Source organism: Crocodylus porosus, unplaced genomic scaffold, assembly GCF_001723895.1.
Source record: "Crocodylus porosus isolate Cpor-Errol unplaced genomic scaffold, CroPor_comp1, whole genome shotgun sequence".
Taxonomy (NCBI): Eukaryota; Metazoa; Chordata; order Crocodylia; family Crocodylidae; genus Crocodylus; species Crocodylus porosus.
The window spans coordinates 169,141,545-169,169,495 of NW_017728906.1; the positions used below are offsets into that span (position 1 = coordinate 169,141,545).

The window sequence follows — 27,951 nt, forward strand, 5'->3', positions numbered from 1 at the left end:
TAGGGCAAGGGGGGGGGGGGGGGGGGAGGGAAGACTGCTTGTGTGGAGATCATGCAAACAAACTGTGAATCTGTCATGTGATAATCTTCCAGTTGTAGGTATGTTGCATATCAAATCTTATTTCTATGATCAAGAGCCTAGATATTATTGAATGTTACTTGTTAATACACTTTACACTGCTACTACTGATTATAAAATGGGCAGACAACTATACTCTGATAATAATATTCAGAGGCAGTAGGCAGGGTTCTGTCATCCCACTTAAAAAAACCCACAACACCATATATATTAAATTGTTAAAAAGCAGTATAAATTAAGATAAAATAAAACTCCATTGGTTTTGAAGAAAAGGAAATAGAACATAAGAAACAGATGGAAAACATTACCAGCATGTTGTCTATCACTTTGATCAATAAAAAATGCCTGCTTTACAGATCATTCATTTTGGGTTGATGAATGGTACATCCAAAAGAAGCTCAATAGGAAAAAGACAGACTTTTTTCTTGGCTAACCCATGGTTGTAAAACTGTGATCAGTAGAACACAATTCTTCTGTAGAAATTTGATTAGAAGAGGAAGGAAAGCATAACAAAATCCAAAATCTTATCTTTGGAGTAACAAAATATAGCATATATAATGTGGCCTGCTTATCATGACATTGAAGGAAGTTGATAAAAGTAGAGAACAATACAAACAGAAGAGATGCTCTAAATTGAACTATACTGTACTTATTGGAAGAAAGTTGGGAGAGACAGGAAAAAGTACATCTTAAACACAAGAAATTTGACAAATCTTACAATGGTATTAAACAATTATATGAAAAGCCTCAGACAATATATTTAATGCCAACAGTGAATTAACCAACAGGAAATGGTTATTTATTTTAATGTATATAAGATATCTTAGTATGAATTAATAAAAATTATTATGAGAGAAAAGGTGATAAGAAATAGCCAACATGGATTTGTCAGGATGAAACTGTCAAATAAATCTAATTTTCTTTGCTGACAGGTTAACTGGCTATGTGGATAAGGGGAAAACAATAGATGTGATATATCTTGACTTTAGTAAGTCTTTTGACACTGTCCCATGTAACATTATTGGTGCCGTATAGGATAGGACTGTGGGATCTGATGGCCCTGTGGGACTGGAGAAAATCATCAAGGGATCCATCAGCAACAGGCTAACAGAAGGCAGCCTTCTGAATGCCAGCCAACATGGCTTTGTTGCTAGAAGGTCTTGCCTGAACAACCTTGTTTCCTTCTATGATCAGGTGATGCATTGCCTGGACAAGAGAGGCAAGGATGATTTCATATATCTGGATTTCAAGAAAGTCTTTGACATGATGTCCTCATGGTTAAGCTGTGGAACTCCAGCCTTGACCATCTCACAGTCTAATGGCTAGGGACCTGGCTTGGGGACAGACCCTAAAAATACTAGTTGATGGGAGCAAATCAAGGTGACCAATGGAGTCCCTCAAGGCTCCGTACTCAGGCCAATGCTCTTCAACATCTTCATTAATGATCTGGATTTGGGCATCAGATGTTGACTGAAAAGGTTCACAGATGACACTAAACTATAGGAGAAGGCGGTCACATTGGAAGACAGGCTGGGGATACAGGCTGACCTGGACATGCTCACAAGGTGGGTGGACCAAAACCTGATGCCATTCAATGTAGAGAAGCGCAGGGTGCACCACCTTGGGAGAAAAAAACAGCATGATACTTATAGGCTCAGCAGTAGTGCAAGCACCTACTTTGGACTCATTCAAAATGCATCTGGATGTTTATCTTTCTGGGATCATTTGACCCCAGCAGACTTCCTGCCTATGGCAGGGGGGCTGGACTCAATGATCTTGGGAGGTTCCTCCTAGCTCCCAATGTCTATGAAGTCTATGAATACATTGATACACCTTGCAGATGACACCAAACTGGCAGGGGTTCCAAGCACTTTATAGGATAGGATCAAAATTCAAGTGATCTTCCAAATGTACATTTTTAAGAGGAATGTGTCTTGTGCTCTCTCTGTGCAAGAAAAAAAATATTGCACATGGTGGAGCAAATGAAATAAAGAACCATATTTTAAGAGTCATGAAGATAATATTATATATCAGCTTCTCACTACCACTAACATGAGAATGCAAAGCTAGGTTAGTGCTTCTCTGACAGCACAAAAATGTTACCAAGTCAACTGGGTTGGATTGCTGTAGAAGGTTTTACGAAATAATATTCTTCTTTCAAATGAACTTGTTTCCAAAAAAATCAAGAAAATTCTTTCAAAGCACCCAAGCACAAAATTATTATGCAAGGTAGTTATGTCAGCTGAAGGATAAAAGGCATGGTAGAACAAGGCAATGGGTAGTAGTAACAACAACAATGCAACAAAGATAAAACTCTGAAGACAAATTATTTCCAGGTAACAAAGATATGTTTAACATATGGTGGTAACATAAATGACAAAGATATGTTTTAAGGCATTCATGACATAGCTGGAGGACAGAACTAGCAGTGAGGCGCGAGCCTGGCTAAAGGGGGCAGCAAGGAGGCTACCGTAACAGGCAGAGCTGATGAACTTAGACTGGTGGGGCAATGGACCATCCCACAGGAGTGGCGGGGGGAGAAGGTTTGCAGCCTCCCCACTACCAGCCTGCTGCAAACCCCGTCCTCCCCACTCCCAGCCAGCATCCAACCCCACCCTGGTCCAAGCCCCACCCCCCTCACTCCTATGGGATGCTCCACCGCTCCACCAGTTTGAGTTCACCAGCCGGGCCTGTACCATAACAGCCCAAAAGCATCCCAGAAAGAACTATCTTGATGTGGCCTCGTTTGGGTTCCATGAGCAACCATGATGCTCCCTGGTGACCACATAACCTTTGCCCTGCTCCAGCTCTAGGGCACCTTCCCTTTCTCTCCCTTTCCCCTTCCTGTCATACCTTGATATATTTGTTTGATTGAAAGAGAGGCTGCCTAAGGGTCCTAGAGTGAGCCCAAGGTAATCTGATCACCAGCAGGTCCACCCAGACCCTGCTGGTCTGGGTCCTAACCTGGGTGGGTCCTCTTGTACCCCAGTACACCTATAACCTTAAGGGCTATTCACAACCTTCAACCTTCCCTACAGTCATGCCCATGCCCTGCAGGTGTTACTGTACAAGTACGCCCTTGTTGGGACCTCAGCCTTCTTAGCCTCTGCCTCTTTTCTCTAGCTGGGCCTTCTAGCCCAGGCCCACTGTGCTGGGCCTGGATTTTGGGCTCCAGCTATGCTCTCAATTACTTTAGTTCTGGACCTCCTGGCCCTGTCTCTGCCCTGTCTTGGGCAATGAACTTGTTTTGGCTCTGTCTGGTCTCTCTGGCCCTGTCTCTGCCCTGCTTTGGGTGCTGATCCTCCTTTGACTCTGTATGCATTCCCTGGCCCTGTCTCCACCCTGCTTAGGATTCTGAGTTTATTTTGGCTCTGTCTGGGCCCCCTGGCCCTTTCTTCACCCTTGGGCAGTGAGCTTGCTTTGGCTCTGTTTTGGCTCCCTGGCCCTGTCTGGCTTCCATCCATGCTAGGCTTCCACTTTTTGCTTGGCAACAACCTGCTTTAGGCTTCAGCCTGCTCTGTGTTTTGTGCCCTTAACCCTAGCAGGACTGAAAACTTTCTTACATCCTTGGGCACAGTTGGGAACACCACCGACCAGATAGTCCCATCCCAAACTGTCAATGTAAACTGTAATGAAAGAATACGCCCACTGAATATAACACAAACTAAACCCACTCCAGGCCCAATCACCAACAATAACTTCTGGTCAGAGCATAAAGGTTTCCCCTTCCTCTTCCCCTGAGTTGCATCTCTCTGTGAGTCATCAGTGTTTTACTAGCAGTCCTTAGGGCATCTCAAAAATCAGGCAGACATCACCCTGCGGTTTTCCTGACCAGGAACTCTTCTGCCTGTGGCTTGTGAGGTCAGATTGCCTGACCTGGCTCAGGCCTTAGGCTTCTACGCTGTCCAAGTCCTGCCTCTTCCAGTCAGGTAGTTCTCCGGCCATGCAAGGGTTCATTATTAGGGCCTGAAAGCTGATTGCCATGGCAGTTTATGTCTGCTGCTCTAGCAGCCGCTTGATGCCCAAGCCAGGCTTTGCCCTACTGCAGATCAGCTAGCTCTGCAATAGGCAGTCAGAGACATTCACCCTTAGCTTCCTATTGCAGCTGTCCCTTAGCTGTCCCTTGCAGCCAAGTCACCACAGCAGAATTCTCCTGACTGGCTGCAGGTGTACCCCTTCCCTCTAATGGGCAGCTCCCTGCCTAGGCAGCAGTGTTGTGTTAGTGTCTTTCCTCTTGTGGCTAGCCCCTGCTCAGCTGTCTGGGCTCCATCTGTTGCCACTTCTCCTTTAAAGAAAGAGAAGGCCCAGGTACCCAGGCTCCCTTTTGCACCCAGTGCCAAGAACAACCTTCCTCCAAATATACTGCTTACCAATTCATGGCAGGAGAGAAGAATGAGGAAGAGTAGGCTGGGGTTGTACTGATGAGAAGGGGCAGGGATGAAAAGTCCAGACTTGTAACACTAATAGCTAACCTAAACTTCCCTTGCTGCAACTTGTGACCATTGTTCCTTGTTCTGTTATCTGCTACCACTAAGAACAGTCTAGCTTCATCTTTTTGGAACCACCCTTCAGGTAGTTGAAGGCTATTACTATGTCCCCTTTCACTTCTCTTCTCCAGACTAAATAATCCCAGTTCCCTCAGCCTCTTATCAGAAGTCATGTGTCCCAGCCCTTGAACCATTTTTCTTGCTGAAGTCTCTCCAATTTGTCTGCATCCTTTCTGTAGTGGGGGGCCCAAAACTGGACACAGTACTCCAGATGTGGCCTCAGCAGTGCTGAATACAGGAGAATAATCACTTCCCTTGATCTGCTGGTAACCATCCTACTAATGCAACCCAGTATGCTGTTAGCCCTCTTCACAAGAAGGGCACACTAGGTGCAATTAGGACAAAGCAATAATCTCTGGAGCACTTTGAGTTAGAATGAACTGCTCCCAGGTGCAGCACCTACACATGCACCTGGAACAGCAGCCATTTGAGCCAGGGCAAAGCAGGCCCATGCTGGCAGGAGACATAGTGGCTCAGCCCCAGGCTCTGGGTGGCAGATTTGGATGGCAAAGGGGCTGGTAGGAGCTGGGGGTCTGGCCCCAGCTGGCTGGGCTGACCGAGCACAATTTACACCTGTGGTCATCATGCACATATATTTCATCACAGTTATTTACTCTGCTGTAGTGATAGTACTGTCTCTGATGGTACTATTTTATGGAGGATTTAATTAGTTTACAGCACATAAAGCTAATTAATCTACTCCATTTTAAAGCACATGTGTAGATGAACCCATTGCTGACTCAATTTCAGCTTATTGTCCACTCTAACTCCCAGGTCCTTTTCTGCAGAGATGCTGTTTAGCCAGTCAGTCCTCAGCCTGTACTAGCGCATGGGACTGTTCCATCCTAAGTGCAGAACTCTGAACTTGTCCTTATTGAACTTAATGATATTTCTTTAGGTCCAGTCCTTTAATGTGTCTAGTTCTCTCTTAATCCTAGCCCTACCCTCTAGCATAGTCAGCTTGGTGTCATCTGCAAACTTGCTGAGAGTGTACTGCATCCCATTTTCTAGATCATTGATGTAGATGTTGAACAAAACCAGTCCCAGGATTGACCCCACATAATCCCATGTGAGTCTCTACAAGTCTGGTCAGAGAAAATGCAGGTGGCATAACTGGTTGGAAGATGCTGCTTCCCCACTTGCCCAAAGAGTAGAAGACCTAGGCTATGGGCTTTCCTCACCCAAAAGGGATTTGAACTTGCACTTCCACTTCACATTAAATATCATGCAAGGCTAACAGCACCCTTGATCACACCTGTTGAATATGTCTCAGTAGGCATCCAAGATGGGAAGGTATGAGTAGCTGGAAGAGAACAAACTAGAAGGATCTGGCTCTGGTTCTGTGACATAGATACTGCTCTGAAAAGGAGGTTGCCCTGTGTTCTATCCCATTATTTTCCATGTTATCCATTTAGGTGAAGTGTAGAAAAATAAGATTTGGTCCTACATGTCCTTGTGATTCCCACCTGAAAAACACCAAGTGTCCCCAGGTAGCAGAAAAGGAAGTGAATTATAGAATAAAAACTGACAGCACATCTTGAAGAACTACTTTTATTATAATACCCGTTTCTTTTTTCTGAGTTATTTATATTGGTATTCCACTCTTGGGAATTCACAAGGAAGAACTACAAGTATGGGATGTAGGTGTCTGGAGTCTTCTTAAACAAAGATTGTGGCTAGTGACAGGAATTACATATAAATCAGTTTAAGTGATCAGAAACCAATTTAAACCCATGTGGCAGAGCACAGGTTGTTCCTGCCACTTTAAGAGGTTTCAGACAGATTGAGTGGGGCCTGGGACAGGGCCAAGGGTCACTTGGTAGGACCTGTGGCCCAAGGGGTGTAAGGCCCAGTGAGGGGACAGAGTAGAGGCACCACAGAGGGGCATATGGCCAAGGTACTGCTAGCCAGAGGCAGAGTGTGGCCCAGCAATGGGGTCGGGGTGGGGTGTGGGGCAGTGGAAGTGATTTTGGATACCATCTGCAAGGCATGGGACGTGGTGTAGGGATGGTTCAGAGCTGTGTATTATGTCCTTGGCTTTGGTGCAATAAATGTGCAGGCTCCCACCTATGAACAACTTTTTAGTTCCAACAAAGGCATGGCAGATGAGTCAGGTGCCCTAGACGTGTGGGTGGGCCAACAATTGGACTAGCCTTTAGACGGCCCCCTGTCACAACCTGTAACAGAACAGAAGTTCAGCGCATATAAGATGTTTTAAAAATGTTTAAAACCAGTTTTATATAAACCTGGTTGGATGCAGTATTACGTTTAACTGATTTAGGTCAAGCTGGTTTATGGAACTTTTGTCCCAGATCCCTTCCTGATTCAAGTTAACTTACAGTCCCCCTGCATCCCGGGATTCTGTGCTGTCTGTTCTAGCAGAGCAGTGTCTGTTCCACTCCTCTGTTCTCTAGCTGGAACAATATCACTGCTCGGGCTGGCAGAGAAGGCGGAGGGGGGGGGGATCCTAGCACCAGACCCCAGACAGAGTCTGCCTGGTAGGGTAGAGCAGGGAAGTCCTTTGAGGCTTTTCCTATCTCTCTGATTGAGTGGGGCAGGGGAGGTGGTGGGGGGGCATGACCAGGTCTCAGTCCAGCTGGCTGAATATGATGGGAATGGGTTTAAACCTCCACCCTGGCCTGCATGGACCATAGGTGGGGTCTGCCTGGCAGGGGCAGTGGGGAAGCCCTCAGAGGCTTTCCTGTCCTTCCTGCTCAAGCAGAGACAGGGGGCCATGGTCAGGTCCAGCCTGGGCTGGCTGCCTAAGTATGACAGGGTAGGGAGGGTCAGTCCCCATCCCTGACCCATACCAGCCCCAGCCCCAGCCCCAGCCCCAGCCAGGTCAGCCTATGGGGCATTGGGGGTAGTCCTCAGAGGCATCTCCCTCCTTCCCACTCAAGCAGATGTGGCCAGGCCCCAGTATGACTCAGATGCCTGATTATGATACATGACCCACCTGGGAGTGATTTAACCTTGGTTTTTCTCAGATTATTTTTCTCCTGGAGTAACCATTTTTTGCTCTGGAAGAAAAATCCTGAGCATTCTGTACACTTGTGGTTTCTCCTGGGAAAGCATGACTCTCCCAGGATAAACAAAATGTCTGTACATGGCCACTGATTTACTACAGATTACCAAGAGAAGGACCCTTTTTAGAGAAGCTACAGAAGCTGCTTGAGTTCTGGTGGAATGGGCTATAAATCTTAATGTTAGGTCTAATTTAGATAATTGTAACATAACTTAAGATAAATATGTATCAGTTCAGACAAAGTCTGGGTCAATATTCCCTGACTTTATACCCAGTTTATACCCAGTTTATACCCAGTTTTTACAAGCTACAAAGAGCAAGGTGACATCGCTAAAAATATAATTAGATAAAAGGACATGATGTAAAGTTTAGCTTTTTTTCCTTGTTGGAATGTGCTTTGGCAAAGCAAAGAGGTAGGTATATTACTTGATTAAAATAGATATCCAACATTACTTTTGGCAAAAATCTTCAGACAAACAGCATTACCCTTCTCTTATGAAGTACAGTGTATGGAAGTCCTGCCATGAGGACTTGTATTTCTGTTACCTTTATATCTCTTACTGTACTGCTGCTAGAGAGATGGCCTTGATAAATAATTGGAAAAGGGAACATATACCAGGAGTGTAGAATTTGGACTATCAATTCTGTCAGCACTTGGTTAAGATCTCTAGAAAGGAGAAGTTCTCCAAGGCCTCTCTGGGATCTAGTTATTGAATACAGGAATATTGTATAAACCTGAATAGAAGTATGATTAGCTGATTTTGTTGCCTAGCAGCTATCACTGAAATCATAGACCAGTGGTTCTCAACCTTTTTAGACTCAAAGAACCCCTAGGTAGACTTGAGGCACCCCTTGGAAAAGGCCAGCTCTTAGTTTTCACTCTTTTATGGCTAGAGAAAAATAATAGAGCCGTTTTCTGTTGCAAAGAACTCAGAAAGACTACAATTATGTATTTCTATTTGAAATCTCTGGTTTTATCTTGTGGATCATGCTTGCTTATGTAATAGTGTTAATATTGTATGTCACCCCATGACATCTTTAAAAGGATCTCAGCACATCCTGGTTCTGAATTACTGTCATAGACAGTTCTGAACTTCTTAGTGACAAGAAGAATTTCAGAGTAGTAGTACATGAGCTCTAGTCACAGGTATTGATATTCTTGGGCCCAGATAATGAATCACTTCTATTAATGTAAATATATAGATTCTTGATGTCTGAAAAGCAAATCTTCTCAAGTACTGTCAACCTGCTAGCATCATGTAGTTAAGTACAAAAATGATGGATTGGGATACAGAAATTGGATCTATTTTTCTTTCTTGGAAATTATATCTGATCAAAGCAGTTGGCAGGTCAGAGGTCAGGTTGACAAATTGATCAAGTCTGAATACCAAAACTAGCACTGGCCATTCTGGTATCAGCATGCTTAGGTTCCCTGAATTCTGACTGAACTTCCAGTTCATTATCTTTAATGGGAAGTATGTATACATTATCCCTAGAATCCAGGGAATTCAAAACATATTCAGTAGTTATCACAGACTTGTAACTCTTCTGGAACAGAAGAAGTCCATGAACGTTATCACTACTTTTAAAAATATTTTCTTGAGGAAGGTGTTTTTTACTGATAATTTATGATAATTTGCAAACTGCCTGTGTAACAGGGAACCCTAGCCCTGTTACTAGAAGACAGGTGAGCCCCTTTAAGGCCAGAACTTTCTAGGCACAGTGTGCCGGTTAAGGTGGGGGGTAAAAGCTGAGCCTGGCCAGCTAGTCAGGTGACCAGAAGGGGGCAGGCCAGGACTATAAAAACCCTGGGCTGAGTGGAAGTAGGGGCCAGCAGCCAAAGGGGAAGGAGTGTGTCCCAGAGTTCCATGGAGAGGCTTGGTGAGTGGTCCAAAGGCTGGAGGAGGGGAACTATAGAGGACCCCTGAGAGATGGCAGCAACTGTAGAAGAAGGACTGTAGCTGACGGTGGGAAGCCGAAGCACAAATCCCTGCATAAATGTAAGCCAGCATGCTGGCTTCTTTAATCACATTTCCTCTTGGTGGCGGTTGTTGCCCATGGACAGGACTGTTCATATTTTTTTTTGTTATTGAATAACACTAGTGGTTTGGGTGAGGCTGTTGGGGAAGAAGGAGGTCTTATTGGGACCCCACTACAGTGTGGGGACTCAGTGCCAGTGTGGGTGTAGGATTTGGGGTGCACTGACCCTGGCACCAGAGAAGGCACAGTATTTGGGGTACATAGTCCCTGGCACCAGTGTGGGCACAGGATTTTAGGGTGTACAGACCCCGGCACCAGAGGACACAATTCTAAAAGGCTAGGGTGGTCTGGTGTACCTGAGGTGCAATTTTGGGGTTTTTTTGGATGGGGACAGTGTGAATTCAAGGACATTCCCCAGCCTTGAACTTGTGACCCCTGTAGCCGGGCCTCTAGGCTAGGCTCCAGATTGGAGCAGAAAGGAGGGTCACAAGCCTCAAGACAAGGGAAAAAAGGCTAGTGCCTTCATGTCAAACCCTGTTTGGTGGGTTTAGACAGGCAGGCCTAGCTGGAAAAAAAGACAGGGGTCAAGGTCTGTGGAGGCAGAAGACCCCAACAATAGGCAGTCTTCCACTTCCAAGAACATCAGTATAATAATTTCCATCAAGACGTGGCAAACAAGTAGAGAGTGGGACACAAGAACCTTAAAGGGGACTTCAAGGGCACCCCACCTAAGGCACGGATAACAGGGAAGATGACGCTGGGGAGGGCAGCCTGTTACAGCCTGAAAAGACTGTTTGCCATAACATTTTTTTAAAACATAGGTCCCTGGAAGACCTGACACTTAAGACATGATTAACCTTAAATAGTAATCTGGACACATGTTTAGGTGTGGCTGATTTCCATGGCACTGTAAATTGAACACGTGGTAGGGTACCTGTCAGGTAGTTTGATGCTGGCTGCATGACAGAGCTTGGTTGACAGCTCCCTCATGTTGGCAGGCTGACAGTTATGTGATGAAGTCCTGCCTGAGGCTGCACCTTGCTGTTTTCAGGATGACAGTTGGTCATCCTGCTTGCATGGCATGATGCAAGCAGATGTACCCTATCTGCATGGAAGGATGCACAATTTTGGCACTGGGTATCAGATCCCAATTGATGCATTATCACTTACCTATGAAGAATGATCCCCAAGATCTCACCTAAGATCCCAGTCAAGTTGGAAATTGGGTGACCACAGATAGTTTGAACTCATTTGGGTGCCCAGGCTAGTAGGAGACTCTGGTGGGGTCCCAGGGCTGCAAATCGACAGTCAACTGATTGTTGGTCTCAGCTCAGGGAGCACACCAAAGCCAGCTGGAGACTCCAGAGCAGTCCCAAGGTTGAGACCAACAGTCAGCTGCACCCCCATATCTAGATATTGGAGAATATTGAATGTTCAAATCCCAACCTCTCTTTGGCCTTAGATGATTGAGATAGTTCTTGATAGATCATAGAACTCGAAAAACTACGTATGCAAGGAAGAGAGTAAATCATATACTAATCAATAAGCCCTTAGATGGGAACCATATAGACACAGACTCTGGATGAAGTCTCCAAAGGACTAGGCTGGTCAAAGGAATCCAAATTTAAATTATGGGGTGCCCACACAGTAAAAGTGGAATGCATAAGAACTTAACTTAAAAATATTTTTTTTATCTGATCTTTAAAGAGTTCTGATTTTCAATAATTATTGTTTAATAAATCAAAAGAATAAAAAAAAATTAAATCAACACTTTAAAAAAAAGACCACAGCAGAGTTTTGTGGGGCATATAATTGAGTACTCACCAAAATCTAAAGAACTCAGTCCTTATACTTTCCCTGGTTCAGAGCACTTTGAAAAAATATTGTTTGCCTTAGTTTTGCTGGTTGTTTAAGGCATTAGTTTAGAAGTTGCTATTCACAATTACATTCCATTTAAATTTGCTGTATCCCATTTCCAGCAATAACTAATACTAACAAAAGTGAAATTTAAGGGAAAATTATATTATAGCTCAGTGAAATTCAATATAGTGTATATTATCTTCTCCAACCATTTACACTATTACAGTTTCTAATTTTAACTAGTATTACTATTTACTGTAAAGAATATGAAAAAAAGAACTGAAAGGAAATAAGATAGTTTACACTATTTTGTTTAAAGCTGCTGATGATAATGAGAGAAAAACAAACAACCCAAAGTCTGGGTTTCCTGTCATAACATGAAAGAAACAAATTCTTTATGTATTCATGAAGTTAATATTTAATTGGTGAGTTGGAAACAAGATTTTAAACACACACTGTGCAGCAGATGGACAACACAAGTAAGGTTGCAACAATGGACAATTAGCATGCATATAACCCTTTCCATCTTAAAAGCTCTTTACAAATATTCATTAACACAATCACAAAATGTTAAAAAAATAGTTTAGACTTACCCACATTTAATCTGCCTGTGACTTCTCCATTAGAATTGCGAGCATTCACAGTCACATTATGAGTAGACTGGAGAAGCAGGGATGAGTCCTATAGTATAGTGAAAGATTTATAGATTAAGCAGAACAAATTACATTTTCAACCCTTTTTTAAAGATTTATTTTAATCAGAGGAGCCTTTGCAGTTACAAAACCAGTCAAATTATAGACTTATGATGAAAGGATTAATTTGGCCCCATGTTTCTGAATAAATTTTGTATTTAGTTGTCACGTAGCTGACAGATATAGAAAAAAGTACTAATTATTTGTACTGGTCAGCATTTTTTAGTTGCACATATGGATTAAAATTAAAATTCAAGATTTTAAATTCTAGATGGCCTATGAATATATGCTAGATAAGAAAGACACAAGGGCATCATTGGAGCTTCTGTACTGAGTCATAGTTAAGTCATAAGATCATAGGAAATTAGGGCTGGAAGGAACATTATGAGGTTATCTAGTCCACACCCCAGATCAAGGCAGAATCATCCCTAACTAAACCGGCCCAGCCAAGCATCTGTCTAAACAGTTCTTGAAAACTTCCAAGGATGAACAGTCCACCATTTCTCTAAGTAGCCTGTTCCAATGCTTGGGCACCCTCACAGTGAGAAAGTTCCTTCTGATCTCCAACCTAAATTTCCCCTGCTGCAGCTTGAGACCATTGCTTCTAGTCCTATCACCTACAGCTACAGAGAAAAGCCCATATCCATCCTCTCTGTAATCATCCTTCAGGTATTTGAAGACTGTTGTTAATCCATCCTCCCTCCCCCACTTGTTCTTCTTTTCTCTAGACTGAATAACCCTAGTTCTTTCAGTCTTTCTTCGTAAGCTTTGATTCCCAGGACCCTACCCATTTTTGTTGCTCTATGCCATATTCTTTTCAAACTGTCTATATCCTTCTTGAAGAGTGGGGCTCAAAACACAACACAATCACTTTGCAAGTGCCATTTCTGTTAATACACTCTAGTATGCTGTTGGCATTTTTTGCAACGAGAGCACAATGTTGGCTCATCTTTAGCTTATGGTCCACAGTAACCCCTAAGTCCTTCTTTGCAGCACTGCAGCCTAGCCAGTTATTCCCCAGTCTGTATTTGTGTATACAATTATTCTGTCCTAAGTGCAGGACTTTGCACTTGTCCATGTTGGATCTCATTTGATTGATTGCAGGCCACTTATCCAAAATGACCTGGATAGAATGGACCCTAGTCCTACTCTCCAAAGTCCACCTAACTCAGTGTCATCCACAAATGTTGTAAGTATAAACTCAAACCCATCTTCCAAATCATTAAAAATATGATAAAATTAAAGGGACTAAAAAATACCAGACCCGGGATAGACCCCTGGGGAACCCCACTTAATACTTCTTCCCAACTAGAAATTGAGCCATTGTTGACTACTCACTGAGTACGATGATCCAACCAGTTATGCATCCACTTAACAGTATGTTTGCTGAGTCTGGATTTTCTTAGCTTGTTAATGAGAAATCACTAGCAGTGTCAAAAAACTTGCTATTGTCAAGGTGTATCAAATCTACCTATGCACAGAGCCTGACACCTTATCATAGAAAGAAACTTGTATAGGCTTATAATAGACTCCAGAAAAGATGCACAGTGTATATATACTTAGTAGAGTTATAGGAGGAGAAGCTGCTACGAGATTGGAGGAAGAAAGCCTGTTAAAGTAAGAAAGTCAGATGCTATGCTGGCTATGAATAGTCCAGTTTCCAACAGACAAACTTAAAAAAAGAAATTATAACAAATAAATAAATGTAAGATAGTGTATTCTGAAATGGTACTCAAGAGATGAATCCATAGGCCAGTAATCTTTTAAAGAGATAAAAAAACCACTTTAAAAACATAAAGAATTATAATTTTATTATCTGCTGAGTCAGATCCTTTTTATGCCCTTAATTTATGCCAGTTACTGATGACCACAATAGGCCCTTCAACTGTTAGACCTGTATTAGTCACTGTCATACCACTCTTTTTTTCAGCCATGTTCCCTCAATTGAAAACCTGAAGGTGCATGGTAGAGAAACTCCAAAGAGAAGTCAACACTTTCACTCTAAGCCTCATTCATCTAAGAGGACCGTGAGTAAAACTGTCCTAGGCAGCCATCCTGATGGTCTACTTAAAATTCTCATGTGATAAGAGATACAATATTAGTATGAGAACCAAAAATGCCATTTGCCATGTGCTTGGGAGAACCACACTACAGACTATTCTTTACCAATGAGCTGATAAAGATAGGTATTCATATCAAGCTGATAAGACAATTCAGCCATTCTGTTCTTGATCTCCTTCGGGAGTGCTTTATTTTTTTAGAGGTTCTTTTGATTGATAGTAACACTCATGGAGTATAATATTACTGTATAAACTGAAATGGCATATCTAGCCCTGAAGAAGATTCTGTTTTGTTCAGTTTGTAGATAACAAGAGGTGGTTCATAACAAATTCATGTCTAAATAATTTAAGATCTGTTCAAAACCCCTTTCTTCTACCAAATTAACTTATGTGTTAATAAAAACCCTTCATTCCACTTCTAGATACACAAGCAGTTTCAGTCATCTGCTATTTTTAACCCAATCTGCTTGAGAAATATATCCTGTCTCCTTGCTCAAGTATGTTTTCCCCTATGATCTGAACTCAAAGCAAAAGAAAAACAACTACTTCTGTGATGACTGTAGGTGTTGTAGGGCTTGCTGCCACTGCCCTGAGCTCATTTTCCTACAGAAGGTGACGGGGTAGACCTCAGCTTCAGATCACCCGGTCTGCCAGGAAGTTGGACCTATGTTTCTTGCCTGCCACGATTTTGATGATATTATATTGCTAGGAGCCAATGCCCAAGGTGATCCTGCCCGGTCTCAATCCCTGTTTTCTTCTGTGGGGCTCCAAACCTCCCTTTTACCCCACCCTAGCCTCTCCAGATGGCACTCACAGTTCGCTGCAGCCAGATCTTAATGCTGCCTGTTGGTCTATTATTCTCCCCTCAGCCACCAGGGTGACCACCTGCTTTGGTTAGACACACACCCTTCCAGGGCTGGCTTTGGCCTGCACTCAAATATCCAAAAAAAAGACAAAGCAAAACCTGACTGCTGTCAGTCTCTTTGTCAGACTCAGCTCATGTCCCCCAGTCCATGTCCCCTTCACCTGGGGTAAGGCTTTCATGTCCCAGTCACAACAACAACAAAAAATCAGTCCAGTCACTGCTCTGCAGAGGCCTGCTCCGGCTTACTCGTGAGCATTCACAGTCCCAGTGAGTCCCCTTGCTCTCCCATGTGCAGCAAGGCTATAACCTGAAACAGCAATACTTCTGGCCTCCCCCCACAGCTGTCTCTCCACTCCAGGGATTATCAGGCAGCTTCCACCTGCCTCCTTCTCAGGGTCACACCCTCAGCATTGCTCCAGCAAGTTTTACAACACTTGCCTGTTGGGCTGCTCAGCTGCTCCTCTCTCTGCAGTTTTCAGGAAATCAACCCCACTCTGCCCCTCTCCAGGGCCAGAAATGCTTCTGAGCAGCCTCTCTCCTCCAATCAGAACGAAATACTGCTCTGGAAGTGTGGGGATTGCTTCTCTTTCCTTCCGGTCTCTAACTGCAGCCCCTCTGGCCCTCCATGCTGTATGTGTTGCTTGCTTTCACATTCCCTGTCTGCTGCTGCTGGCTGCTTCTCTTTTCCTGACCTTCCCTGCCCAGTGTATAAGGCACCTCAGGGCTTTTGTTTACTCTCTCACTCCTTCACAACTACCTATACAATCTTTAGATGTACTTATATACACATACAGATGTAATAAATTTAAAATATGTGCCCTATCATATATATCTTATAGGAAAAAAAAAAAAAAAAAAGGAGAGGGTCAGGGGAATTGTTATCTGTATTATTGTTTTTAAAGAACCAGAAAGGAATATTCCCACATTTCCTATACAACCGAAACATTTTAGAGATTGTCACAGTGTGGGGTCCTAGGGGCGGCCGCGATTTCCCTTAGTACCCCCTACTGTGCCAAGTTTGCGTTAAAGCACCCTCATTCTCTCCTGCCACATCTTGATCTTAAATATATTAAAGGGATGCTGCCTCTCGTCTTCTTAGTCACGGTGCTCTTGCTACCCCGCATCTCGTTTCTATAATGGGGTTCTGGGCACTCCAACCTTATGGGCTATGTGTGGCTCCAACCACCCCTGTACCATGCCCCAAACCTCACTGGTATACCGGATGTTGTTTGTCTCTCTCTCTGTGCCCTCTCTGGCACTTTAGCTTTCCACTGCCTTGTCTTGCAACCGCGCCCCACAGATGCTTGTCAATCACTGCTTCCTTGCTTTGAGGACTTCTCGCGCTGCCCCCTTTGCTCTGGGGCATTTGCAGCCTTGGGGCTCAGGTGGTCATAGCTGTGCCTGGCCCCAAATCTCCTCCTTGGGGTCTCGAACCCCCGCAGGGCTCAGGCAGCCTTGGCCTTACCTGGCCGCCAACTCTCCACATACTCTTTTCTGGGGCTTTTTCCTCACCGCCCCACTTCTGCGAGGCTGGGGCTAGTGCACTCCAAAATGCTGCACCCTCCGGCACCGGGGTCCCCATGCTACCGTGGAGCATGAGGCCTCCTCCAACCCCTAATAGCCTCACCCAAACCACCAGTAGTAAACGGTAAACAGAAGACTCAAGCCTCTTGGCTATAACATAAACCTAAGCCATCTGGCTATAACAACATTTGGGCCACTCCAGGGCTTCTCCTTCTCTCACCAGCATCGCATTGTGCAGTCATTCAGGCCCCTTCCTTTTCCCCACTCAGGCAGAGCTCCTACCCAATGGCTGCTGGCAGGAAACTGCCTGCCTGGCCTCTGCCTGGGAATTATACAGGAGCCAGGCCCTGCCCCTTCCGGTCAGCTGACTCCCAGCGGTTGCCCTAGCAACCTGTACCTGTGCTTCTTCATTACTTCTTGGCTGCCCTGGTAACCAGCAGCTGAGCTCCCCACTCACTGCTAGGGCTCTCTCCGGAGCAGGACACCTGCATGCTCTACAACACAACTCCCCTCTTTATAGGAGCCGAGCACCAACGTTCTCTGTGACAGAGATATTTAAAATATTCTATGATTAGAGGTTGAGAGCCATGGGACTCTTCAGCCTCAAAAAAGCGCAGGCTCAAGGGAAACTTAATGGCTTCCTGTAAGTATATGAGGGGTGTACATCAGGAGCTGGGGGAACGCCTGTTCACCAGAGCACTCCAAGGGATGACGAGGGCAAACGGTCACAAACTCCTCCAAGACTGTTTTAGGCTGGACATAAGGGAAAACCTTTTTACTGTCTGAGCCCCCAAGGCCTGAAATAGACTGCCTCCAGAGATGGTGCAAGTACCCACTCTAGACTCTTTTAAGAAACATCTGAATGCCTGTCTTGCTGGGATCCTTTGACCCTAGCTGGCTTCCTGGCCCTGGGGCAGGGGGCTGGACTCAATGATCTCCTGAGGTGCCTTCCAGCTCTAATGTCTATGAAATCTATTTAAACCTCCCTCTCAACTGTTAACACCTGAACTCAGGATAAGAAAGACAACTGATTCCCTGCTTACAGGGAAATAGATAATAAAAATAATCTGAACAAGAAATACCTTTAAGTTCTCATGAAAAACTATGAAACATTTCTAAGCTTTTATTATCACTCATTTGGAATGACTTGCATGATTCACTTATGTTATGAGCAATATGTTTACCTATTTAAATTTCTGAGTGTTTATCCCCAACATATCTTAGTGTTATCATAACATCTGAGCACTAATATCAAGCTCATGTTGACAAAATCTGTATGTCATGTTATCCCATCCTATATTCCATAGTATATTTATTTATGCCTATATGTACAATATAGCATACATGCAAACAAATATATACATGTTATTGATTTTCTTGGTGAATGTCTGTCCTTAATGTTAAATTTAACTTTATGTGTGTATATTAATTCCCTTTCAACATGGCCAACTGTTCTTTTTACTTACCTCTCTAGAGTGAATTTCTTTGGCATACAAAGGGAATAAGAATTCTGACTCTCCTTCCAGGCGGAGTCCTTCTTTAGTAACACGAAGATGTCCCATTCCAGTCTACCAAAAAGAAGAAAGAATGATATGTGCTTTATTTTTACCACAGAGTTTCTTTCTTGGTAATTTCTTATACTGGTTCATTAAAGAATTATCTTTTCCCCATCACTGTTCTGTCAGTAGGGATACCTTCACAAAAAACACTTAACAGAACGACCAGCACTTCAACATTATTACTGATTTCCAGACTTATTTCTATATCTGTAAGAACAGATATTCCAACACAATTTAGTGATATGGTAAAATTTTTTGAGGTAAAACTCGAAAAATCATGTGATGCAAGGAAGAAAGCAGCAGGAAGTAATTGAATGTTCAGCCTTCTAGTATTTCAGCATGCAGAACAAAAAGATAAGCCACTGCAAATGGGGCGTGCTACACAAGACGCCTTAATGCAACTTAGCCCAGTTTACTGCACTATACTGGCATGTGTCTACATGTGCACAGCTTTACTGTGCAGTAAAAATGGCTAATCGCACGTAAATTTGATACCTGCATTTGCAGGTATCAAATTTACGTGCGATTAGTTAATGTACAGCAACGCATATGTAGAAATGACTTGGCACTAACTTTAGTGCCAGGACCATACAGCCACTAGGGGGTGAGCCTGAGGCCAGCCCCAGGGCTCCTGGCTGGGAGCCTTTCCTGCACCAGGATTGAGCTGCTCTCTGACAGGCCCAGCTACAAGGTATAAAAGCCTGCAGCCATTTGTGCTTTAGGGCACACCTGCCAAGGAACCTTGGGTACCTGTTCTGTATCCAAGAGCCCAGTAGGCCTTGTGTGCCCCCCTGGACAGGCTACAGGCTGCGTCTGCCTGGCCTGTCCCCTCTGGAGACTTGCTGCTTGGCTACAGGTGGGTATTGTAAAGGGCTACAGCTTGATGCACACCTTGCCCAGCCCTGAGATCTCCCCAGGGTTTCTCTGGCAGCAGGGCTAGCACCTGCTCCCTGCTGCTGCTCACTCCGAGCAGTATCTCTTCACAGGTACTGTGGTGAAGTGTTTTTGCCGTGTGGCTCCCAGTCCCTGGCTGTGCCCCTCTGTTGAGCACTCTTGAGTGTTGTTCAGGGTTGGCCACAAAAAGACAGTTCCTCTCTGTGGGGGAACCCTGGCCAGGTGCTGGCCTACCACACACCACTGGCCTACCATACACTACCAGATGCAGGCGGTCATCCATGCCAATGGGGAGGCCCACACCAAGACACCATCCTTACCAGCACCAGACATATGGTAAGTCCTGCATTGCAGGGACGGTCCTGGTCTCAGTCCCTGCCTCTGCTCCATGGCTGTTCCCCCCACATTCCCCTGGCCCTGGCCCTGGCCCACCCACCCCAACAGCATGCAGAGAGGCGGGACACAATTCAGAATTTATTGAGCAGCCCACGGCTCTGCAATTGGGAGGGGCACGGGCCTCTCTCACCCTGAGGAACGTGTCTATGCTGGCAGCAATGTTCTCTTTGGCAGCAGGGGCCAGGGACATGTAGCACTGCCACAGATAGCCCTCCAGGCACCTGGCCCCTGGTGCAGAGCATCTTATCTCTGAAATCTTCCTAACTTTCACAAAAGGCTTCTGTCCCTTGTCTCTGCAAGGTGAACATCTGGACATAGGGGAGAGCCAGCCCCAGTGGGGATGCAGGCTTGGGCCACCACCACCCGCAGCTGGAGCTGTATGGATGTGTGTGCAACATGGACTGGACCCTCCTGCTCTGGCGGCTGGTGGTGGCGGTGGAGGAGTGGGAGGTGTGGAAGCAGGCTTGGTGGGCAGAGGACGTTTTTTACTGGTGGTAGGTGGGGGGGATGGTGGAGGAGCTCTGTTGGTTGAGCGGGGAGGGCTGGGAGTGGTTTTGTTAGGAAAATACAGTATTTTTGTTTCAACCATGTGCATGCCTTGAGAGTGGGGGTGGGCCGGTGGTAGGGGGTTGTGGTGGCAGTGGGGCAGGCAGGCTGGAGTGGGGAGTGCAGGATGAGGAAGTCAGCCAGGGCCTCCCAGACCTGGTGCCCTGCTCCCTGCTAGTGGGTGCATATCTGTCGTGGGGTCTGGGCTGGGGGTGCTGCTTGGGCCAGCAGCATGGCCAGCAGTAGTGTGGGACACTGGCCATTGCTGGCAGGGGCTGTGCTGGAGCAGCTGGGCACTGGGTGTCCACTGGCAGGGGCAGAGGCAAGGGCTGGAGCAGCCATGGCACAGGGAGGCAGGATGGGCAAGAAGGGAGCTGCCGCATGCTGCCCCTGTGATAGGCACGTGGCTCCTGGGCAGGAAAGGAGCTGGCTACGGATCAGAGTTTCCAAGATGGCTGTCAAGTGCTGGCAGCTGGGTTTGGCTTCAACATGGCTGCCAGAGCCTGGCCTGGCAGCCATGTGACAAACGCCAAGTCCCTGCACATGTAGACACCTGCCAAACTTCCCTTACTGTTAATTGGCTTAATGTGCAGGAAACTTAAGTCATGACTAAATGCACATGTAGACATCTCCATGTATGATCAAAAGGAGCCTTCAAGAAGTTCCTGAGATACCAGAAAGAGCAAAAGAGGCATACTGTCCTGCAGGACATCAATATAAGCAAGAATGGGATGACTGGGAGCGAATACTATGGACTCTCTTTAGTGTGCCCTGTGCCCAGGGAAGACAGAACCAAGTCCTGCTAGATTTGCATGAGCTGTCTACAAAGGACAGCCCTGTCTGTGAGACCTTCTGGAGTATGATGGTTATCATAAGGCAGCTGGGAGATCCTTTCATGAACCTGAAATGCCTAGGGGGTGCCCTAGGACTTTGTTGGAGTCGTTGGAGCTTAACAAGCTCACTTTAGAGAAAAGCAGATGAATTGCAGAATATGTTTGTTCTTCCAAAAGGATCATGGTAGCACTGATTCAGAGGCCAACAGAAGACATAGTGAATAAAATCTAATTACAGGTTTTAAGTTTTAAAAATTAATAATTAAAAAACCTGTTGCATTAGACCAGATATGTAAAAGTGTGTGTGTGTGTGGGGGGGGGCACCTTAGGTTAAAATTTAAAGTGAATTTGCATTATACATGCTTATGTGAACTTACTTTCTAATCATGTGAGAAATCAAGAGTCCCATACAGGAATGGTCACATGAAGCAAATATTAAGGGTATATACTTAAGTATTTTGTCACTGATAATATATTTCAGTGGTGTCAAACAAAGTGATATTTTTTTCCTAATATCCAACCTAAATTTTCCTTGCTGCAATTTAAGACCACTGCTCCTTGTCCTGTCCCCTGAGATAGTATCCCTCTGTTGTTTGTGTATCCACCCATCAGGTGACTGAAGATTATCTCTGCCTCGGTAAATCTCCACCTCAGTCTTCTCTTCTCAAGGCTCAGTAATCCTATCCCTCCTATGTCATATTTCCCAGACCTCTCATCTTTTTGTATCATTCCTTGCTGGATTTTTTATAATTAAATGCAAACATCACACTACAATTAAATGCACACTAAACTTTCAAAGGATATTACCATATTTACTCAACTTTAAGATGTTTTTCCCCCCAATCAGCATGGGTTAAAAATCCCCCTCATCTTGCATTTGCACTCAAGAAAACCTCACTAAGTGCACTATCATTAAACTGCTGCAATAGGTGCTTAGTAATGGAAATCAACTACAAAGCAGATTAAATGCAGCTAACATTGAGTATAACCACAAACACATGACCTGTAACTTAAAACCCCCCCATATATATACATATATATATACATATTATTTTGTGTTCCAGGTCAAATCAGCCAAATCATATCAATCGAACAGAACTCAATCTTTCCCAAAAAACTATTAATTGAGCAAGCAGGGCTCAATAGTTCTAAACACCATTGTATGGTGCTGCTACCAGTGACATCCCAGGCTCTCACCCTGGAACTTCAGATTCTCCCAAACCCTTTGGCAAGTATCCTATGTGCAGGCAAAAACCTGGAGGTCTTAGGATTTGGAAACCCCAGAAACCACTTAGCCCATAAGAGACCAAGACTTTTTAAAATTTTATTTAAATTTTTCATATGCCAAGCCAAATTAGCCAAAACAAATTGCAAATCCATGAGTCAGTCCAGAACCATAAGTGCCCTACTACTGGCAAACATCCTTCACCCCATCTGGGGCTTCAGATATTTCCAAATCCTTTGGCAGGCATCCTATGTGCAGGCCCAAGCACAGAGGCTTGGGGTTCAGATGCCCCCGAGTTTTGCTTGCTCTCAGCTGTAAGGCCTCAGGGGCAAGCCAGGGAGGAGTCTCCCATTTTCATAAAGTGGACTTTAAGCCCCAACACCTTGGCAGGCTGCTCTAGTGCCCCCTGGCTTCTAGCCTAAGCCACTGCAGACATGTGCCTGCATTTCCAGTATTAAGTATGAATGTCTTTTCACTTGCAAATCAGTTCAATCTTTGTAGATTACATTAATCTGCAAAGATTGAATCAATTCAGGCTCCAGCTTTTGAATGTCTGTCTCCAGCTAGACAGTCTACATCACAAAACATGTTGGCTAGTCAAAGGCCTCAATGAGCTCTAAAAGGGTAGGATGCCATGGAACAAATATCAAGGTTTATTTAGGTAAGTGAAGCTCAACATTTTATAGTGGTGGGCTAGGTGCTTGCAACCTGGCCGCACTAAGGGCCACCTCTCCTTCATGGTAGTGGGGCAAGGGAGAGAGAGGTCGCTGCCTGCTATAGGGGAGGGAAGAGTGAGAGAGCAAGGAGGGCAGTAGAAGGGATCAGCAGCATAGCACAGAGCAGAGTGGATGTATCAGGTTAAGGTGCTTGCTCCTGAAATCCTATACCACAAAATAGATGTAGTTGGGGGACAGATCCTCACTAAGATGAGTACCACTGGATTAGGTAGTTATTAAAAAGTGAAGTAAACACTACTTAAAAATGTCTGAGTGTTTAACAAATGCTTGTTCATCAAGAAATTGTCTGGGATGGTCTCCAAAGTTGACTACTGATTTTAACACCTATAGTCAGGGTCTTACATGCTGTAATTCTCAGGTTTAACTCTATATATCACTTATTTTTTCTGAAGAGTTCTGAAAAGATGGAATTCATGCCTGTGCTTCAGCAGTGAGTTAAGATGGATTCAGGAAAAAGAGATGTAGAATAGAATATACATAAAACTTGCTCACCAAGTTCCCATAGCTTAAGTGCTGTATGAAAGCAGGATCAGAGCAGAAAATTAGTATTATTTACTGAGTTCTGTCAGTGTACTCCATGCTATTCAGAATAAGTAGTAGGTTATGATCCACACCCTCAGGGTTTTACTTTGAAGGAGTCAATTCTTTCTCATTGAAATCAATCAATTATTTTTCTATTAATTTAAATAAGAGAATAATCTTTTTATAAGTTAAATCCAGAATTCAGCACAACTGCATATACATTGATTAATTTGAAAAAGCTTACATTTCTACATAGTACAGCTATCTGCATTTTCCTGTCAGAATCCTGGAAAAAACAGAGCAGCTGAAGCATGAAGCATGTCCTGAAGTAGCTTAGGATTCTCCAAGTGGTATTAACTATTTCTGTAAGATTCTGCTCCTTACTGAAATGATTGGGCCTTTTGTCCATTGCTGTGGCCAAAAGGCAAAATCTTTAAGACAGAGGTGTAACGATGTAGCCAGCTGCCCAGGGGAACTACCATTAACAGAGACAACATTGATTTCCAGTTGCCTCCTCTGCCACTGGTTTAACTATGTGGCAGTAGCTGTTTCTTTTTCCTGTGGCCCTTCTTCCCCACAACTTGGTACCTGGGGCAGCTGCCCCCAGTCACCCCACCCGACATATGCCACCATTTTATGAGGGAGAGGATTTTTTCAACCTTAAGATGGATAAGACTGGAGAAAGGGAAGGACATCTAATTTAACATTAGGATCAAACAGATGAGAAAAGAAAAGCTTCAATGTTGCCTCTCTGACAGGATCAGAGACGTAACTGAAGGTGTCCATCTTAAACTTCAACACTCAGCAACCCTAAAAGAAGCAATGCTGTGGGAGATGTTTTAGAGCATTTCTCAACCCATGGGTCATGACGCAAAATGGGTTGCAAGAATAAATGAAAGGATTGCAAAGAAATTTAAAAAATGGATTCCCCTTTAAAGGAGAAAAACGTGGGCAACCGTGCCATTTCCCTTCCAGAGGGACAGAATTCCAGCCTGCAAGAGGATGCTTGCGGCCCCCTGCCCAACATGCCCTCTCCGTGCCCCACACTGAAGGGCTGAGGCCTGGCGGCAGAGGGCTGTGGGTCTGGAGTGAAGGGCACTGGGTCAGGACTGGCCACCGATGTTTACAAATGGGTCCTAGTACAAAAAGGATTGAGAATCACTTTTTTAGAGAACTAGTTCATCTTATATTCATTCTTCTTCAGCAGCAGGGCGCAAAGCACAGCCTGCTACCTAATAACCTACAGTCAATTTTATCTCTGCTTTTCTCTTGTACCCTCTTCTTGTGGGGATTATTTGGTTGGGTTTTTTTGAAGTTTTGGATACAATTAATATTAATGGCTAGATTCCAGACATCATTCAGATTGACTAAATGATAAATTCCATTTTATGCTGCCTCCCAGCCCTCCTTCATACATCTGTTTTCAAGCAGACTTTTAATAAGAAATTGCTCACAACAGAGATTGACTCCTTAAGACGTGCCTCATCAGTCCTACTTCTATCTATGGTAATATCTCATACTGAGGAAATTTCATGTCTGATGGACATGCAGAAATGGACAATTAGAAATTAAATTCTGTATTATAACACCAGCTTTTCATTCTTGCCTTTTTTCCTCAGACTGATCAGAGTTCTTACTTTAAGAGTTGCCTGTGTTTATGTATCTGGGGCCAACTCACAAAAATACTTCATTTTGTGACAGAAATGATCAGTGTCAGATCAGCATGTTACCCAGGATAAGTAATAATCCATGTTTACCTCCCAAATAGCTCTTGTATATTCCTCACCAAACCAGAATGGTATGTAAGTGTTAAAACACTACCATAAAAGCATAGCACTCTTTTAGAATATTATAAAATCATATCCTGTGTACTATCTATGGATGTGTGTCAAACACGTCCCTGATCTTCACTTTTCTAAACAATGAATGCTCAACTTCCAAGTCTGCTTAGTATAACAAGTAAATCCATGTTATACTTGCTCCAGGGATTAAAAATTGGTAGCTAATTTCTGTTTTTTTAGTACACATGGTATAATTTCCATTTCAAATTTCCCCTCATCAAATCTCAACCTATTAGCTTTTATTGTTAATGTATATTGAACCATAAAATAACCAAATGTGCAATACAGTCAATCTACAATCAGTTAATATTTATTTTCTACAATCTCTTGATACAAGTGTTTAATTTTTACAATATCAAGGTAGGAAATTTTAGATTTACACTTAAAATCTAGTATTCAGTATTGCCTGACTTAAAATGAAGGAAATAAAACATTTAGACAAATAAAGTGTTAATTAACTTGCTTAACTGTACTTGTGTATGTAGATTTATAACAGGGGTGGGGAAAATACCACCTGTGGGCCAGATCCAGCACATGAAGGGGCTTTGTCTGGCCTGTGGTGGGTCCCTTGGTCCTGCTTGGTCAAGGTGGTGCCTGGCTGTGGTGTGTCCTGTTGCCCCTTGGTTCCACAACTGGATTGCCTTTCTAGGCAGTCTGGGTACCAGCAGCTCCTTCTAGCTGCCACTGCCACTGGCCCCAGACCTGCAGTACCAGCAGGGATCAGCACGTGCAGCCCTGACCCTGTGCACCCCATGCTGGGGCCTGAGCAGTGGCAGTGCAGGGCAAACTGTTGCTCAGCATGGGGCAAAAGTGGCCCCTCCCCATTGCCAGCACTTCCTAGTGCAGTCACCCAGAGCCTGCATGGTGCTGCCTTGAATGGGTCTGCACAGCTGGGGTCAGTAGCAGCAGCTGGAATGAGCTGCCCCTGCATGCTCAGGGGCAGCAGGACACACCATGTTGAGCACTGTGGAGCAGGCATGGAGAACACTGGGACGGTTCACTGCTGGTGGTTGCAGGCAGGCACTGCAGGGCACGTGGATTCTGGGCTGTTCTGGGGTGGCGGCAGGTGCTGAGCGACACAAGGGCATGTGCAGGGAGCTCCTATGCACACCCCACCATACCCTCAAAACTTTCCCTGCAAACCCTAAAACCACACCTTCCCCACAATACAATCACACACCCCACAGATATCATACCCACAAACACACCTGTGTGCCTCTGGGGGGGGGGCCCTGCTTACTGCTGCATGCGGATACCCCACCACACACGAACCCCCCATACACCCCACAGCACCCCCACAATCTCCATACCCATTCACATAACTATACATCCCCACAAGCCCCCCATACCCACCCACATCCACACACACAACTCCCCACAAACCCCATAACCCACATCCATACCCCCTCACACCCTTCCACACCCCACACAGTATACAGGAGTAAGACTTCATTTTGAGCTATTATGTAATCACTTCTATATAAATGGCACAAATGAACAGAAATCAGGACTTTTTTTTTAAAGTCAATTAAAATATATTATTATGGATGCTTGATTTTTAGTATATACTTTTTTTTTCTAGGTCTAACCCCTCTTCCCAAAATAAGTACATCTAGGGGCAAGGGAAGGGAATTCTGGTGGCAAAGGTTAGAGTTTAGGGGTGGGGACTTCCAGTCCCAAGATGGAGACCAGGGGGGTGGGGGGCTTGTCAAGGGGTGGGACTACCCCTTGTGACCCTCGACACCTGACCAAAACTTGTTAAGCAGCCCTCCAGCTGAAATAATTGCCCGCTCCTGATTTATAAGATCTACTGAAAAGTAATATTGTAGGTACTTGGAACAGTGCCCCTTCTGAATAAAAACTGGTGTATGGATGCATCATATAAAATGGTACCGCACTAGTACAACTCTTTCAAAAGAACACTTCTTTCAAAACTATACTAAACCAGAAAAAGAACCTTTATTATACTGGTAACAGTAGATTATATTCTGAAAGTATAGACCTTAAAAAAGGGTAAAATGGTTAGGAAACAAGAGAACCAATGCAAGATAATTCAAACATTAGCTGTGACAGCAAATCAACTCAAATGGAACTGGTTCCTCTTCCGCAGCTATAACAAAATTAGGAAAATGAGAGAAGCGAGGCATTTTCTTCATTGGAAAACCATGAAAGGGGGAATTGCTTAAGCTACTCAGTCCATGAATATTTCAAGTCTTTACACGATGTAACTGCTGAAAAAAGTTGTTGAGGAAATTCAGCTGCCGTGTCAAAGATATCTAATCAAGGGTCCCTTTCCCCGTGTATGTTTTTATCTTGCTTTTAGGTCAAATCCAGAAAAAAGACCTTGGTAAGGTCATGCTATCATTTGTTATGCCCCAAAGGTGGTATAGATCCTGTTCTTTGTGCAGTATTTCTTGTTGCGATTATTATTTAGGAAACTTGCTTGGCAAACAAGAGTATATTGTCTCATTGAGATAATAGTGTTGTGGGTAGAGACTGTTAAAGAGCAATCAGAAAAACAGGACTGGTAATGAACCTGATGAGAGCTTGTGTTTGACTCGTATCTATCTTGGAATTAAGTACGTGCTTGGTGTAATAACATTGCTGATGCCACATCTCATTTTCTGTTGCCAATATTCTAGTTTCTAGTTTCAGACAGAGAAGGTTATCTAAATCTTGTTAGCTGACAATAGAATCCTGACAGTTGAAGATATAGGCCCTGTTAGAGCACCACGTACACCTGTGGGCAAGATACCTACTTGATATC

The 27,951-nt window shown here is 44.2% G+C and overlaps 1 protein-coding gene across 2 annotated transcripts in view; it reads right to left on the reverse strand.

The window, feature by feature from the left end:
- The window catches only part of SGCG (sarcoglycan gamma), a 234,021-nt gene that overhangs the window by 120,349 nt on the left and 85,721 nt on the right, over positions 1-27,951 (reverse strand). For both annotated transcript variants that reach the window (XM_019530178.1, XM_019530179.1), the window contains 2 exons: positions 18,098-18,199; positions 12,084-12,171 (listed from right to left, as the gene is read on the reverse strand). In XM_019530178.1, coding sequence (XP_019385723.1) covers positions 12,084-12,171; positions 18,098-18,199 — 190 coding nt within the window. The remainder of the gene's footprint in view (positions 1-12,083; positions 12,172-18,097; positions 18,200-27,951) is intronic.